This window comes from Topomyia yanbarensis, chromosome 3, assembly GCF_030247195.1.
Source record: "Topomyia yanbarensis strain Yona2022 chromosome 3, ASM3024719v1, whole genome shotgun sequence".
NCBI classification, from domain to species: domain Eukaryota; kingdom Metazoa; phylum Arthropoda; class Insecta; order Diptera; family Culicidae; genus Topomyia; species Topomyia yanbarensis.
Genome location: NC_080672.1, coordinates 416,927,728 through 416,945,971, shown reverse-complemented (window position 1 = coordinate 416,945,971; position 18,244 = coordinate 416,927,728). Strand labels below are relative to the sequence as shown.

Here is an 18,244-nt window from a genome sequence, read left to right as displayed (position 1 = left end):
TATTTATTTATTTATTTATTTATTTATTTATTTATTTATTTATTTAACCGCGCAAAAAATATCACATTCAGAACCACGGCCCGCTACAATTGACCGGGTTTTAGTGGGTGACATTTCCAGTCTCGCCTGCAATTGTTGTGAGTGATTCTGATGGAGAGCCCTTCTGAGAACCTGGCTCTACAGCTCCAGGACAATTCTCAAAAAAAAAAATCCAACCACTAAACCTACCCACCCAGAGTGACACAACACAATCTTTGCTATCGTCGAACATGTATACTGCATGTAACAAGGTGTTAGTGCGTTGCTCCGTACTCCTCAAGACATCATTCGCAGCACATATCTATTTCACACTGGCTGACCGCTAGCGCCTCACCAACATTCGAAACTACAGTTCACCCTGCCTCTGTATATAAAATAAAGAAGACAAACATAGACAAAAATCGTGCTCACCCGCAACAGAAGCTATCCACATTGACTTTTTTGCAGCTTGCTGCAAACGATGACGCTTGAAACACTTCGTAATTAAAGACCGTTTTATTGCACAATGTTTAAGAATCATCACTTTACACTGAAAAACTTTTAATCACTAGCCATCGCTCGACACAAGCCAAACATAGTAAGGAAAATAAACCTAAATCGCGTCTCACTAAAGCCAATGCACGTCAAACTCTAAACGCGGTCTTAAGAATGTACATAAAAACGTCCGTGTTCGCGCGATTATGAATCGGTCACGTTCGGAAATCCCTGCTCTCGGTCCTAGCACCCTAGGAATATGCCTTCAGTTGGACCAATTAAAGAATGACACTTATATCCCTAGACAACTTGCAAACGCCCGACCCCTTCGCGATGATACAAAAAGACGAACATGCAATCGCGATTACGCCCATCACGCACAGCTACGCGCAAGATTTTGCAAACACAAGAACGTCATGATGATCTAGTGAACGTTATGGCAATCTGATTAACGCAGTTTTCAGTGCGCACAAATGAACGCTCTTCCCCACACGATAGTGAAGTCCAAACGTCTCATTTTTTATGTTTTGCGACATAGTCCGATTTTATTTAACACCGACCATCTGCACTTAGATCCAGGGATGTCATTATGCCAGATTTATCTAGCACAGCCAACGGTTTTGGCAGCTTTCAGGCAAAAAAACAAATCTCTCATTCTGCCAGATTTTTAAGTTTTAGAAGCTGCTACATACACATTTTGGAAATTTGGGTAATAATGTCCCAAATTTTACAAAAATAGATTCATGCACATTAGGGCATTCCAATTTTTTTTTTTGAATTCTTGAAGGCACCCCCTCTCATATTGTGACAAAAGTCAAGCTCAGATGCCAAATTTCACATCATTTGGACAATTCTAGACTCCCGCCCACGTCGCTTGAATTTTTTGAAATTGGTGCTATGGGAAAATATGGAGGAAAATATATTAAATGCCATAACTAGCCATCAGAGAAGTATATCCTTAGGAACCACATAAGAATAGATTCGTTACTGGAAAAATTCAGAAACATCAAATTATCTGACATATAGTCTTTCTTTCACATTTTTATCATAAAATCGCACTTATTAACTCCATTTAACAACAAAATTCTTATTTAATTTACTACTTTTAGTGTAAAATACGCTAAGGGATCACATGAGAAGAGTTTCATTCCTGAAAAAATAGGGAAAGTTGAGGTATTAGGACATTTAATGAAAAAATGTGATAATGAAGAATAATAGAGATATACGCATGAGAAAATTATAAAATTTAATATGAATGACAAGATGTCCTATAACGCCAACTTCCCGTAATTGGATGATGATGATGGTCCCACCTCATACCCCCACAAAGGTGTGAGCTGAACGATTTATCTAAAAGATAATTAATATTTTGATCCATAACAAAACCAGTTAACAAAAAGAAACGGACTGGTTCAATTTGCAGACATAGCTTTCCTTCAAAAGAACGTAACCAGATACATTTCGAATATTCCGCCAACAACCAGGGTCCATCAAGAAAATTTCCATTCCGGGAAGATACTTGATAGAATCGGGAATTGAACCCAATAGCTTCCATTTCCGATAATTCTCTGTAAGACTCCTCCCGCCTGACCAAAACATCGGTACTACCACCTGCTAAGGTGAGCAGTGACGAGCCTAGTGGCAGTGCAGAGTCCGGTCGAGTTATATCATCCACATCAGACCCCTTTATTGAAAGTTTCCTACCATTAACCCAAGGCAATCAAGGGATACTTCTATCCGATAACATCCTTGATTGATCAGGAATTGAACCCGATATCTAGTAGTTATCAGAAGGAGTCATCAAGCCCCATACTCAACGAGCTAACTCCGTTATTACCACTATCGCAGCAATAACCGAACTTAACTCTATTGTCGAGCAAAGTCAACACAACGCCATCATCAAATCAGACCCTGATCACAACAAAAGTCTAAAAGCTTCGATTCAACCCGATGAGCTTTTAGTGCTGGTCACCATGTTCGATTTCAAGTTAGTCTCTATCTGCTTAGCGCGCGCGTGGCTCAGACTTTTGTAGACATCTCATTATTTTTTAATAGCTTTAATAAACAAGTAACAAAAATCCATCATCATCATAGCGAATATAATAACTTAGTGTGACTAAATGCAAATAATAGAAGAGAAAAAAAAATACAATCTTCGTGGTATTACATAGTTATTCAAATAACTCCAAAATATAAAAATTCAAAAATCTGTCTACAAAGCAGATTTTACGTGTGAAATACATAGTGTTTTGAACTCCGCTAATGTTGCTGCACGTTTAATATGCCTAGGCATCGAATTGAAAAAACTTATTCCTTTGTACAACAAGGAGTTCTGTGATCTACTAAATAAAAAGTTTGGTGTTCTTGGATCCGACGCGTTTCTAGTGTTGTACCTATGCACATCACTTCCTCTTTCAATTCGATCACACAAATATCGAGGCAGCATTCCATTAATAATTTTAAAAATGAACACCATTGTTAAGTAATAAATTCTTTGCTTCACAGAGAGCCATTGTAATGCGCTTAGCATGAAACTAGAGGAAGTGTATCTGTTACAAGATCAAAAAGGTTCCGTTCGATTTCTGAGATTTTTTCAAATTAGAAAAACTGCAAAATGTGTATGATTTGCATCACGGTGCAGAAAAATTATTAAAAATAGGGGATTTTTGGGCCAAAATGACCCAGTACCCCACTTTCCCGTATTTTTCTAGAAACAAAAGTATCTCCATTCAAGTACTAAGTTTATTTTCTTTAAAAAGGGGTATAAATTGTAATTTTCTGATTGCTAGTTCAAAAGTTATGGCATTTAATATAATTTTTCCTCCATATTTTCCCATAGCACCAATTTCAAAAATTTCAAGCGAAGTGGGCGGGAGTCTTGAATTGTCCAAATGATGTGAAATTTGGCATCTGAGCTTACTTTGACATTTGTCACAATGTGAGAGGGGGGCCTTTGAGAATTCAAAAAAAAATTTGCAATGCCCTAATGCACATTCTATGAAAACTAAAATGTATGCCAAATTTCGATGACTTTGAGGTCCAGATTTTGCCAGACATTTTTAGTTGAACTGTCGGATTTTCGTTGAAAAATACTGGCAACCCTGCTTAGACCTTCTTCACGTGTTTGTCTGCCATAGACACCTTTCTGTAGCGTTACTGTAATTAATTTTTTTTTGATAACATACATTATAAGAACGCATGTTAAATGTCATGGAAAATATTGTTAAAATGATTATATAGTGTTAAAAGCACAAAACCTAAAACACTTCATGTCATATTTACACAAGTTAGTACCCAATCATACCTTTGGTTATAATAAATTATATTAAATGGCCCTCACCGCATATGTTGCCAGTCCTAAATAGTTCTCTCTTCACGTGGTAGTTCACTTTCCGATTATTGAATTTCATTCCTCATTATATCTTTCACACATACTTTCTGCCAGACTTCCAATTGAGGACGGTCCCATGTCTGCCGGCCGACAGTTTATATCCTCCTTAGCGACAATTGCTACAAAATGAATGTATCACTTTCCACACGGGAAGTGAGCCCACAAATTATAGCTTTTACCTGATCACAAGCAACGATCGTTGTCCGAAAATTTTACAGAATAATTTCGAAGAAAAATGACGGTTGTAAGAAAATGTCACCTGCATCGATGCTTGCTGCAATCGAACTCCGGTCGAAGAATGCCCCTCCTCTTTCAATAAAGTCATTTTGCATCGTCTCTCCTTCGTTAGTCGAGTTTCTTACGCAATCATTTAAAATAAAATTAAACAATCATGAAATCAACATTTCAGATTGCAACCTTCTAGAAACTTTGTAAATTAAGCACTCAAAAAAAGCACCAGGACAATTGCTGTGATTGTTGCATATAAAACAGTATGTTCATTCACTGCGACTAAAAGAGGATGCGGGGTGGCTAAAACTGACTTTTATGCCTATGCCACTCCAGCCAGTGAATGTATGAGAAAAAAAAAATACTTCATATTAAAGTGTTTCAGTCATACTAGCACTATGACAAAAAAGTATCTCAATAAAAACATATTCGAGAGCAATGGATGTCGACAACTGTATATGACGATTTTGTAGCCACATAATCAGCTTTCTGACGAAACAATACTCAAACGAGCTCTCTGCTTCGCTCCGTTTTACTGTACTATATGTTTTTGGAATGTACTAAACGAAAAATTCTAAGATCTGACGAAATTTAATAAAATTAACCCTAATGATATAAACACTCACAAAATCATGAATTTCTTAAGCTACAAAAAATTTGAAATATGCGAGATCTGCTCATTTTGTCCCGCTGAATTTCATAAGAAGCGCACTGTGCGGTAGATATCTTTAAAATAGTGTCTGCATCGTTGGCCCAACCAAAGCTAAGAAGCATTGTGATCTGGTTCTCGAGTGTACACACGTTTGTATTCCGATGGATAGCGTCATATATTGGACTATAAGTAAATAGCAAGACATGATGTTTTACAAAGCTCCTTGGGACAATCGTCGTCTTATCCCTAACTAGATAAAAGAAAGTGGAAGAAAGGGTTCTCGTTCGGCACAGAAAGACATGGAATCTAGCAATGTTTGAAATGACTGTAATATCTTTATTACGGTTCTGAGACGACCGAGCAGCGCACACAGTCACAGTTGTACACAATGCAAGCCAGAGAGTTTGCTTTCTCAGAAAATCGTTTTAGTTTTTTTCTATTCTACAATAGACTACTAGGAAAATGCATTTCGATTTTATATTTTCTACTCCTTCCACTCATTCGGGTCGTTTTATATCCGCTTACAGGCATCCACTGTTTTCCCTACTGGCGCTGCTGCTAGAGAAATGCGAACAGGCAACGCAAGGCTACATTCCCTCCTCGAGCTCAACCAGTCCGAATGGTTCTGCCAACGGAACTAGCGAGGGAGATAGTTTCTCCCGGGACGTTCAGGTAAGCTGTTTAAGCATATTCACACGGAAAATAAAATTTCAATCACCCATTTTCTAAATTATTGTTGACCAGGCCTTCGTACAGATGCTGGAGAAAGAAAAACGCCCCCTTCTAACAAACAATTCAGAACTAGATGGCCTTATGATTAAAGCACTGCAAGTCCTGCGGATACATTTGCTCGAGCTGGAAAAAGTTCAGGAGCTCTGTCGGGATTTTTGTACGCGGTACATTGCCTGCTTGCGCGGGAAAATGCAGTCGGAGAATTTGCTCCGCTCGGACTATGCGTCGGAGCATAACAACAACCTATCGAACTCGAATAGTCCTATCAACAGTCCAGAACAGGTAGAAATTCTTGAAAATCTAGTTAATAGTTTAATTTTGTAATATTTTGTTTAATTTCCTAGGATCTATCCGGGAGCGCTCAAGGATATTACCAAAATACCGACTACCTGTCGGCAACCGATACCAATGAGTACAGCAATATGCAAGGTAATAACCAGAAAAAGTTTTTTGTTCTTTTTTCCTAATTTCTCAATTCAAACAAACATAGCAGGTCAATTTGATCAACTGCACATACCTCCTAGGCCTACTACCTGTGAGCATGCACCAAAACACTTACAGAATCCTAACATCGCTCCCTACACACCACTGACAGCTGATCATTCACAATCTGCCTTCTCATCCTTCCATCATAACACCACACCACACCACGTTTCACCACAACAACACATTCCCAGCACCACCCCCCTAAGCCAAAAAGGCAACTCACCACACCCACTGTCAAATGTGTTCACCGACGATCAGCTGTCACTCAGTGGCTGCTCGGAAGAATTGGACGATTCCGAAATGGACACCACCGCAACCGACGATAAGAGCCGCGGTAAACAATCAAAACGGGGGATTTTCCCCAAGCATGCTACCAACGCACTGCGCGCTTGGTTATTTCAGCATCTAGTCGTTAGTATTCGTGTCCAGTGTGTTATTTCCTTTGTTTTCAACTAATTTTGATTTTTCTTCTCTTTTTTCTCTCGTTGCACGCTGCGATTTCTCGCTGCGACGCATCCCGATGTTCCAACACTGACGGTGCCAACGGAATCCAACAGCATCCCTATCCTACTGAGGACGAGAAACGAGCACTAGCTGCCCAAACCAAACTCACGCTGTTGCAAGTAGGTGGTTGCAGAACAAGTTCTGTTCTGAAATAATGGTGTCCAGGTTTTCACTGCCACTCTACATGACATGACATGACGAGGGTCAGCTTTAAGGTCTCTGAGAAAGACACAATAATTGAGCCGGGCCGAATATAAAATTAGGATGGGCGGTCCGCTGCTTCGTGAAACCTCTTTAATTTTATTAGAGCGAGAAACTCGGAATGTAAGAGTCTTTAAGAAAAGAACCTTCCATAGTTGGAACTGAACAAAAATAACCGGTTCCAATTGATTAGTTTTTTTTCAGCCGACAATTTCCATGGAATGTTTAAGTTTATTCCAAACTATTCAGCATAAACCGGTTATTTATTTGTCCAGTTTATACATTGAAGGTTCTGGCATGCCCCATTAGCGGGTGCGAACTCCTTGAGTGACACCAAATTTCACGCTTGAAGATTATAGCTGAGTTTTATTCTCTAATAGAATTCAATTAGTTTTACGAAGCATGATTTGCGATTCTGACTTTTATGTACGGCCACTCATTAGTGTACAACTGCGGTTTTGGTCTGAGACGGGACTGGTGGAAACGAAAAAAAACTTAACGTCAAATGCAGCTAGAGGGAACTGTCAAATGCTGGCAGCCCGTTTGAAATAATGTGAGGCAGAAGGAGAGGCTATGCGAGACGAAAAATAAAATGAGCAGAAAAAAGAAAATATCCAGGTCCCGTCCCAGGTTTTAATTATTTTGGGAACACGATTTACAGTTTTAAACGTAAACGTATGAATTTGTCATAATCTTGTTTTGGATCAGAGTTGTGAGCCGGATTTGCTCCGTAGGTTGGGAGTGGATTCACTGAGAATTATTTTGATAAGTGTCTTTATAATCATAAATATTCAATTTTCAAAGATTTTTTATTTCAAAGAATCTTCAAGTAGATGGAACTAGACTTTATGCAAGTGCTAACGAAAACAATTCTTAAGGGGGTATATGTAATTTAGGTAAAGAGGGAGAGTGTCAGTTTATTTAGTCATTTCCATACTCCACAAGGGACCCACTCACCGCGCTCTCAAGAAAATTTCCAGTTTCAAATTATTTTTATTATTCTTTCTTTATTTCAGGCTCATAACACTTAGTTATACTGAGCCGAGTACCATTTACAAAATATAATTTATGTGTCATTATGTCGTTAATTTTTGATTGCGTAGCTCGTTTCCTTTGAATTTTGCTGGATGTTCTGCCGTGTACTTGCTCTTGAGTTGATGTCGAGCTGTTCTTTTATATATTGTTTTTATACAATTTATAGTTCTATGTCAACACTCTTCCGAAATCCACATCCTGTCTTTTGGATAATAATCAATTTAGCTCACTCCACTATCTTTGCTATAGCTGGTCTGCCCCATTAATGTTTCTATGCAATTGAGAAAACGAGCGATAAAGTTTGCAATAATTTTCGCTATTTCCCTAACTTGTAGTCTGCGCACTTGAAATTTTCGTGTCGCACAACTCGAATACGAACGTTGTTTATGATTGTATACACTTCAAATTAGAGAACAACACCATTTATTGTGAATAAATCTAGATATGGGACTGACATGACAAAAAAGCTGCTGGACTTGAATAAAACGGATTGAAATTTTTGAAGACAGAAAGGTTTGTGGGAAGATAAAAAAAAACCATCTTTTTATAGACCACTGACGAGGAGACCCCCTTAAGTCAACGACCGCGGTCGTTGGGTCGAAGCTGCGCTTTTTCGTCAATTTCACTCACGACGGCAAAGTAAATACAATGTTTTCTTTGTTCTAGAAGCAATGTGTAGGACCTACTAACTGGCGTTCACTTTGCTCGTTCGTTGCTCTGACTTGGCAGCAGTAGAAAGTGTACTTTTTGTTCTTTTTTTCTTGAGCTAAAGGGAGTGCTTGGTGCGAGCGAAATATTTTCGTTAAAATGACCAGGGAATTTTGCATCAATCTCTTTCCGAGTAGCCATCTAACGCCTCTCGCCCGACCTCAGTATACCACCGTCGTCAGAAGCAATTAGATACAGTGATTTTGCACTTTTCAGGTGACCTAGTATAGGTCGAAGATCTCATAAAATGCAACGCAAAATAATGTATAAAAATGTATACCCTCTCGATTTATAGCAAAAAAAACTATTTTTAGGTTTTTCGGCGCTAAAAATTTTCTTTGCGGTCATTTTTCAACTGATTTCAATTTTTTAGTATTATGGAAAGAAGAAGAAATGACCTTTTCCAACGGTATGCTATGTTGTGGTCTTTTATTAAAAATCTCTTCCGTTTTGGGATACAGGTCGGACTCGATTATCCGGGGATTCGATTACCCGGGTGTTTTGAAAAACAAAAATCAAATTTCAACTATAATGTCTTATTATAGTGCTAATTCGATCATTGCAGTCAATAGAACATTTTTTCGGGCAATTGGGGGGTCTAGGGTTAACCTCCTCTCAAATTTTAACCTACCTCAGAAATAGCTTATATATGGGTTATTCCGCGCAAAGTGACCTAAAAAACAAAACTTGGAATCGACCTTCATGGATTGGAACCAGTATTGAAGAAATTGTTCATTTAGAGCCAATATATAATAACCTAAATTGTTGTGTCGTTTAAACAGCCCCTCAGTCCATGGGAACACTCTTAACCGTTATGTGTCCGACGCGGTACCCGGATACCTTTTTAGGTTACAAATAATGAAATTCCGATGTTTTATACGCAGCTGGAAATTGAAACTTTGTGACATCTTAGAACTTCACTAAATCAAGCCTTTGGGATAATAATGTTTTTGATGTAGTAAGAAGGGAGTGAGGAGGGGTCCTGAATTTTTTACTACGTCACAGGCCGACGTGGGTACCCCCAAAACTGAAATGCCAATAACTAAGGTAGTTTCCAACCGATTTTGATGCTTTTGGGTGTTTTGGATTCAAGAACTCATCCACTTTTAGACTTGGTAAAAATGAATCGGGTTATTTCTTTCGGTTCCCGGGAATCCGGATTTCCGGAAGCATGTTCCAGTGCTTGGATACTATTTGTGAATTTCAATGGAATATGCAATATGGGTATCAAAATTCTTGGCATAGCATCAATAGGCTGTATCTTGTGGTATTGGAACCCTTTGGTGATTTCACCCCGGAACGGACATTCCAGAGCAGGTTCCCGTAGGGCCGCGAATGGCCATTCCATTCCAATTCCATTTTTCGAACTACCATAGGGTCCCGTAACAATAAATAACAGACTTCCGAGACAATTTGAAGAGATTTGATGCTCATTTTGCTAGGGCATTATTTAAATTCACAAATCTTACCCTAGCACTGGAACATTACTCCGGAAAATCGGATTACCAACAACCAGATCCATTCATCCGGTTCAAGTCACAGAATCCAAAAGTGGACGAGTTCCTGAATCTAAAACATCTAAAAGTGTCAAAATCGGTTAAAGGAAGCCATAGTTATGAGCATTTTAATTTGTGGGTACCCGGGTACCCTTGTTGGCCTGTTATAGGTGTTTTTTTGTTGGACACATAACGATTAATTTTAATAAATTGTTTAAAAAATTGTTTTTCTTCGGATTATATCCCTGGTACTGTTTGCACTAGAATCAATCAGCGAGATATTTTTTTTAAAGATTTGTTTAGGGAATCCAAAAAAATGAAAAGTTAATAATGCCAATATTGCCAAATATGCAACTTTTTAATTTTACACTAAAAGTACATTTTCTCGTAGTACATCGGTTACTATAGGCCACATAAAACGCCATTATACCTACATTACTCGGTCGGTTTCTGGCTATCTCTTGGGATAATGATGACATGCTTCTCAGGATTCTGTTTGGATACTTTTCAAGATTCTGATCGAAATTTTCTTAGCATCCCAATGGAATCTATTTCAGAACTTCGATTCAATATTTATCCGTATCTCTACGGTTTATTTTTCTGAATTTTGATGCAGGATTCTAGAGAAAAGCTTCTTAAATGTCTAGTGGAATCTTTCTCAAGATAGAATTCCGCTGAAGATTATGCTTTATTCCAGATACTGATAGAATCATGGTCCTATTATCATTGGAATCCGGTGTATTGTTCTGATGAATATCCTGCTTTGAGCTCCAGTGGACATTTACACAAACAATATTGCTCTTCTCCCATTATCCCCTTCAATAAGTGATTCCTGCTCAGAATTCCAATAGCATCTTTAACCCGTTCGTGCCCTTCTGGTTGACGAACAACCATGTTTCTATACGACTATAACTTTTAGTTTACACAACGTCAAGTAAGGCTAATAACTGCGACTAAGTTCTTTCATTTGAGCACTAAAAGTTATAAATATTAGCATTAGAACAGAAGTTATTGCAATTAATCTGATTGGGTTCCGCTGAAGCAGTGCTGCCAGGGATAATTTCTGCTAATGGCGAAAATGAAATTTTGGAATATTTTCTTAGCCAGGGAATATTATTGAAAACTGCTAAAACTTTCTAATTTAGATTGCCCTCAATTACCTTTTTCATGCAATTGGACTAGATCGGAAGGTAAATATTGAGCAGCTGCAAAAGAAGCACCTATCTTTCTTAAACCAAGTTTTTCGTGTTTCTTGACGCCAACAGTTTTAAGGAAAAATAGTTTTGGGACCCTATACGCGATAGAAAAAAGTTGGTCAAGAAATGGTTAACGAGATTCTGAAAAGAGACCCGGCCGTCACTGGAGGTGATTTCAATTCTTGGGTAGCTCAAGCAAAGATGGATGATAGGCTATGTAAAGAGGGCGCCAGCAGTACTTCTCGCTGAGGCGCCCGGGGACCTGGTAGTCCTTCGCTAGTGACAAGTATGAGTGGGACAGTTTGCGAAGACTACACGCGTAGTTATTACCTGACAATCCAGTATTGGTCAACTAAATGGTGCTACAAGGACAAGGATCTTTTTGTGGGTGCGCAACACGCACTCTTCTAATTAGAATGACTAGACATGTTAGCTGTGATATGTAACACCACCATGTAAATTAAACTGGAGCCAAGAAACAGACGACCCCCAGTTTACTTACCAACTTTATTTTTTCAGGTATTCGAGTAATCGAATCATTTACCTTGGAAAATCGAAGCCCCGTGTAATCGAGTTTGACCTGTATTACAAAAGACACCTTATTAACAAGTTTGTCTTAGAATTCTTACACAAATAGCTATAAACAACTGATATATACCGTTAACTCGTTACCAATATGAATAATAAATGAAAACCAACTGAAAATACAAGTCACACCCTGAAAGTCTGAAAAATCGACTAGGGCCAAAATAGGTACAATTACATTTACCATAATAGGAAAATTCGCCCTGGTCATTTTATTTCCCATTTCTCCACGAATGAAGCTTAAATTCATGAAATAACGCAAAAAAAAGTTTGATTCGATTATCCGGGTGATTCGATTATCCGGGGTGAGATTTTTTTCAAATCCCCGGATAATCGAGTCCGACCTGTAATATGAAAACCGCCCTAATTTTGCGATTTTTTCATGAAAAATGCTCAACATTCTCTCTAAAGAAGTGTCTTTGTTTCAATTAAAATTAGAAATAACATTTGATTCTGCATCTAACTATCTATTTATCATCAAAATCGGTTGGAAAATGGGAGACTTAATAATTATTTTCCAAATTAGTAATTTTCTCGCGTGAGCTCTTAAAAAGTTAGTGAGGTATTTTCATGCACTATACTACCCATGATCGCATAGTTGTCCCGTTTTCTATGGGATTTCCTTTCTTTATGGGACTGATAAATATAATGTACAAAAGGTGTTATTTATATGGTGCACTGAAAAAATATGAAAATAGGGTTGTCTACCAAACGTTAAATATAAAGTGAAAACTAAAAAAATGAATAAAAGTTGGAATGTTTACTTCAAAAGGCCATATCTCAATGGTTTGTTGACCGATTCTAATTATTTTTTCATTATTGAACAGGTACACGTTTCATTGTTAATTTACATTAAAAAGAATATAAAACAGAGTCATCTACATCAATAAATAGGCGATATAATTGATCTCAACTATATGTATTATCATTATTTAGTAAATATTTTTGTTTTAAAAATAGCTGCCTATCCATTTTTATATACTAGTTGATTGTAATTGCTGTATAAACATCTGAATGTCAAATTCTCATGATAAGTTCAATTCGACAATAAAACTGACAATAGTTAGACATATGAGCAGATGAACTTGTACTAATAACATCCCCTTTGACCAGTTTTAACATCTGTCAACCCAACCAGCGATTGTACAAAAATTCCAACAAAAACCTATCATAACATAAATTGATCTGAATCCCTTCATATTTTTTAAATTTATGGTTTTATTTTTCCATAATTTGTAGTTTGCGTTCGTTGCATTCAAGTAATGTATAGGTCATCGTTTTGAATACAAAGATATTCACTAAATAGTGATAATACATATAATTGAGGATAATTATGCTGTCTATTGTTTGAAGTAGGCAACTCTATTTTATATTCTTCTTAATGAAAATTAACGATGCAACGTCTACTTGTTCATTAATGAAAAAATAATTAGAATCGGTCAACAAACCATTGAAATATGGCCATTTGAAGTAAACATTCCGACTTTTATCCATTTTTTTAATTTACACATTATATTTAACGTTTGGTAGACAACCCTATTTTCATATTTTTTCAGTGCACCATATAAATAACACCTTTTGTACATTATATTTATATAATTAAATGCTAAGGTTTTCCTTTAAAACCCGTATAAACGATCTAAATAGTCAATGGACAAACATGGATTAACGCTTGAAGTCTGGTAGAAAACCCATCTATGACCGCATAGCACATCCAAACCGTTATAAATTTCGATTCCGTCAATGAAATATTTTCAAACTTGCAGAGGATATACTTGATTACAATATCTTTCGAATGCCATGTGCTAAATAAGTAGACAAATATTTTTTTGTTTATAGAGATAGGACCAAACCCGTGGGTGTTTGCTGGTAGCCTTATGAAACGTGTCATAAAACTTCAAATTGCAATTTCTCTCGAATCCCTCGATGGATCATTTTGAAATTCACTGAGAAGATGCTTCTTTCGAATGCCGTATGACAAATTTATGGTCATTTTTTGGTAATAACGGTTTTAGCAACACCGTGTCAGGTGATTCGCATTCTATAAAAATATCAAAAAAATCCTGACTCCTGCGATAGAAGACAAAGGGTTAAGTCGTCGGGAAACGCTTAGCTTGCTCATATGACCACACATTTCTAAACTTTCTTCCTTGAAAAATTTCTGTTTTAAATTATAAATTTTTTTATCTAGAAGTTTTCTCTTACGTTCATTAAGTCACTCAAAAAGTTTTGCAACCCAGCTTAGCGAACTAAAAAAAATATCGGGTTAAAATTGAAAATTGTGAGATTACATAAAGACATTGGTTACCTTAGAAAGTGCAAAAAATATAATTTGACTCCAACTTGACATAGTATTCAAGTTAAAGACATAGGGTAAAGACCTAATGTTGGCCCCATTAGGGAGGGTGCCGCACTATTCTATTAATTACGCAACATACAATCGATGTAATGCGCATAAATTGGTATCAGTATCCTTGTTTCGATTCCAAGAACCAATATAATAAGAAAAATGTCATGAGAATGATGAAATACTTCTGTTTGAGCGCAATAAAAACTCCAATTGAATGCTCCGAACTACCATTTGAACCAATGCGTTGAACAAAGATGGCAGACCCTGCATTAACTAACGGCTTCAAATAGGTAGGGCGATAATAAAAATAGGGCGAAACAGCCTAAATGAATTTTAAAATATGCCTAAAAAATTCCTTAGCCGAACAGAACAGAACTCAGGTGTAATCGAAAAGAACGATATAACGGTCTCTTTTGGTGTAATTGCCCTATTCCCAAGTGTCGTCACAAAGAATGCAATTACCCTTTTAGAGGAATGGTTACTTCATCAAAATGGTAATAATCTGCGAAAAAGCAAAGTATATTAAACCTACACGTCTTTGCATGGAAGAAAATTATTTCACATTCCGTGTCTTCTATGAACAAACTTGAGGTGCTCCAACTCTCTCCATTTCTTTGTACTCTATTCATGGCAAACTTGGAGGAATTTTTGAAGGAATAGAATTAATCGAAAGTCATCTGTGTGAGATTTGATTGTGACATTCTACTAAGTCGCGCAAAAACCCTTCAAATGGCGGTGTAAGACAGTTTTGAGGTTTAAATTATCGTTTTCGTGAACGGGTAATATGTTTTTGCCATCATTACAAAATCTATCTATAATGGTTTTTTCAAGCAAAACAATAATTTGCTCTAGAGGGTCAAATACAGTAATTTTTCTCATAGAAAATACTTCCCCCACACTTAAGATTTGTATCACCCAAGCTTTCTTTATTAAAGTCCATTTTTTATATTAACTTCTTAGCTATCTAGTTATTATAAACCCATAATTTTTGTTGGCTTGTGCAATAATCTCTGAACAACAATTTAGAATCCAGCTGTACAGAAAGGTTCATAACAGCTGGCCGTCTTTCAAATGATTTTCCAGAGATAATGTTTCGAAGAAATTTTTTCTTTTGTGTGTGAAGAGATCATAGAGCAGCAATGAAAGTCAACGGGTTGCGAGTATACCAATGGCAAAGCCACTGTAGATCAATGCAGTCCAATTCAGATCGCACAATGAGAAACAGGTTGAAATCATTAACATAGATATGTTTGCATCCCGATGAAAGAACATTGCAAACGTCAATACAAGCATAAAGGAGAACAACAAAGACGGTTCAAACCGCTTCTCACCCCAGTAGGTTCGGGTTCAATCGCAGCCGAAGTCGTTGAGGTGAAGAATCTTTAAACACGTCTGCCTTCGGAAGGGAAGTAAAACCGTCGGTCCCGGATCACGTGTGTATGGGCCGATATCTAGGATCCAGCTGGAGGAGAGATGGCGTCGGTGATAGGCGATCAGTGTGGACAGAGACCGCCGAAAAATAAATATGAATTAAAAAAGGGAAACAGCATTATCCGATAAATTGAAGTTTTTCAATTTGACAGAGAAACTAAGCAGTGAAATTGTAGAACTAACGGGACCCTGGAGGCCTTGATTATCTCGTTTGAACATTCTTACTTTTTCTTCTCTCTCGCATATCTACAACAATCTCGGTTAATATTTACGCTTCTGCTTAATTGCTTTTCAGCCTCTTTTTCTTTATTTCGCAGGTTATTTTTCCTCACCACATCTAAATTTTATTCATATTAACACTCACTAACACTAACACACTTCTCTTTATTTTCGGTTACATGCATCTTCATCATCATCATCGTGATCGTACAATCCCGGCGCTTGAACACGGGTGTAACGCGCATCTTCCTCGATTGTACACAGTCAACGAGAACAGGGTCTGCCCTTAACCCGGCAACCTCTTCCGGGTTTTTTGCTGAGCATAACTTTATCCGGTCTGCCTTCCGTCATTCGCGTTACATGCCGTATTTTATCAGACTTGTGATGACAGTTTATTTGGATTTGGATGACTTTGACTGACTGCGCAAGCCATAGAAACTCTTATTTGCAACTGAAACACGATTTTTTACCTCGCGGTTAACATTGTGCTCACATGTCACCAGTATTCCAAGCTATGTTAATTCATCGACAACCTCATATCGATTTCCACCTCGGAACCTACAGCGTTCGGGCAGCCTCTACCAGCTACCGTTTACTTTGTCTTTTCATAGTTTATAGTTTCTTTAAAAGGCACAAATCAATCTTGCACTGCTCTGCGATCAACGTATACGATGAGTTGTTCTCGCGAAGCCAAGAAACATGTGAGATTTCGTGATGATGGATCCCTTCTTTTCCACATCATTTTCAATCCATTGACTAAAGAAAATTTAATTTCTAAGAGAAATGAAGCCCACACTAAAATCTGGACACAGCATTGTTACTCGGCCAAACTACTGTTGAATATGATTGTTTTTTGCTTTTGGCCAATACCTTAACAATAGTAAGTCGTAAACAATGTTTTGACAAAAGTTACAATGCTACTTTAGACGCTCAAAACCTCTAGCGCCCTGGATATGTATCCTATCTATAGTAAAGTATCTTGGATGGAAATGAGTATTATTTTGAGAACTTGGGTTTTGATCTAGATAAGTAGAAACTGATCAAGTTTACTTCTAAGAAAAGGCAAAATACGTTTTTCCAGGCACTCTAGTACATAAATTTCTTGTTTGAGGTTCCCGGTTGCGATGTAAATATCGTTTTTCTAGCCACAGGAACAGATGGCTTGCCACACGAAAATTTTTTTTTTGCAACCATCGACAGCTGTGTGTTTAAAAATTTCTACCACCTTCCTCTTCCAGTTGACGTATAAGAAGGCCCAGGAAGCTATTTAAGCAATTAAATTTCGTCTGCACCTTCATGTATAGCTTCCGCGATCGACCTGTAGCCGACTTGTTTTGCTTATCGTCACGATTTGGAGTCATCACATTCTTGTAAGTCGACAGTCCGGCTCTCCCAGCTTGATGTGGATTAAATTCTCTGACGGGAAGGTTGCTGTTCCGTTCGAAACAATTGGTTACTTTTTGCGTCGTTTTTGCGGTCTCAGGCTTTCGATTTCCCTCCGTTTCTGGTGGTCTAACTGGTGGTCAACAAACGTTCTCTAAACACTTTTATTGCATTGGTGACAGTTGATTTGGCCATATTCAACAATTTCGCCAACTTGGCGTGCAAAATTTTCGGATTTTCGGAATGCGTGAGCAAAATTTTGCTTCGATGCCTTTTTCTCAACTGTACAGTAAATGTCAAAATAAAATAGTTGGTATGAAGCTACTACATACGTCTTTAAAATGTGGGATGCACAGATTTTTTAATAAACTATGCAAAAATGCGTCATGTTCAAATTGACCAATTTTTTATCGCAACACCTTTTATGGAATTGGTATAGATAAAACCAGGAGTCAATTTGTTTCCAATTCTTATTTTGATATCAATGCAACTTGACAAAGGTAAATATAAATCTAATAATCCTGATGTCTTGAAGGCTCTATGAATTGGATCATATCTCAATAAAGTATTAACTTTTTAAAATGATTTTGCTAACGTAACCAAATCAGTCGAGTAAAAACCCAGAGCAGCCGCAAATGGAGTCAACTTTGGAGGTTTAGTAGAAGAAGTTTTATAATAGAATACATCTTTTGGATGAATTAGTGATTAATCATAAATCAACTTTTTAAAAAAACGGGTGCGAGCCATTTTTCAGTCATTTGGCATAAGGTCATTTGGCATAATTTTGAGAATTGATCACGCTGAAGGTCATTTGGCATAATTTATTTTATCTCCACGGTTATAACGGTTATTTGGCATAACGATTAGTTGGCATAATTTCTAATTTTGCGTACAGTGAGGGTCATTTGGCATAATTTTGCTAAGTCTCAGGTCATTTGGTATAACATACGAATGTATAGTTTATCAGCGAATGACCCATAAGGTTAAAGCTGCACTAAGCAATAAAAATAATGTGCTGTTTTCCATTACCTGACGTTGATTATATTTCAAGTGAATACATTTTATAACTGATTTTCCCTTCTTTTAGTTCTTTTGCGTTTAATTTTTGAAATGAAATTTGATTATGAAATGTTT

The 18,244-nt window shown here is 37.3% G+C and overlaps 1 protein-coding gene across 6 annotated transcripts in view; it reads left to right on the top strand.

Annotated features, from left to right (window-relative positions):
* Positions 1 to 18,244, top strand: part of LOC131693500 (homeobox protein PKNOX1-like) — a 252,461-nt gene that overhangs the window by 227,195 nt on the left and 7,022 nt on the right. For 5 of the 6 annotated variants that reach the window (XM_058981359.1, XM_058981360.1, XM_058981361.1 and 2 more), the window contains 5 exons: positions 5,312 to 5,456; positions 5,529 to 5,798; positions 5,861 to 5,945; positions 6,007 to 6,413; positions 6,560 to 6,625. In XM_058981359.1, coding sequence (XP_058837342.1) covers positions 5,312 to 5,456; positions 5,529 to 5,798; positions 5,861 to 5,945; positions 6,007 to 6,413; positions 6,560 to 6,625 — 973 coding nt within the window. The remainder of the gene's footprint in view (positions 1 to 5,311; positions 5,457 to 5,528; positions 5,799 to 5,860; positions 5,946 to 6,006; positions 6,414 to 6,559; positions 6,626 to 18,244) is intronic. The other variant, XM_058981363.1, reaches the window with a different exon arrangement.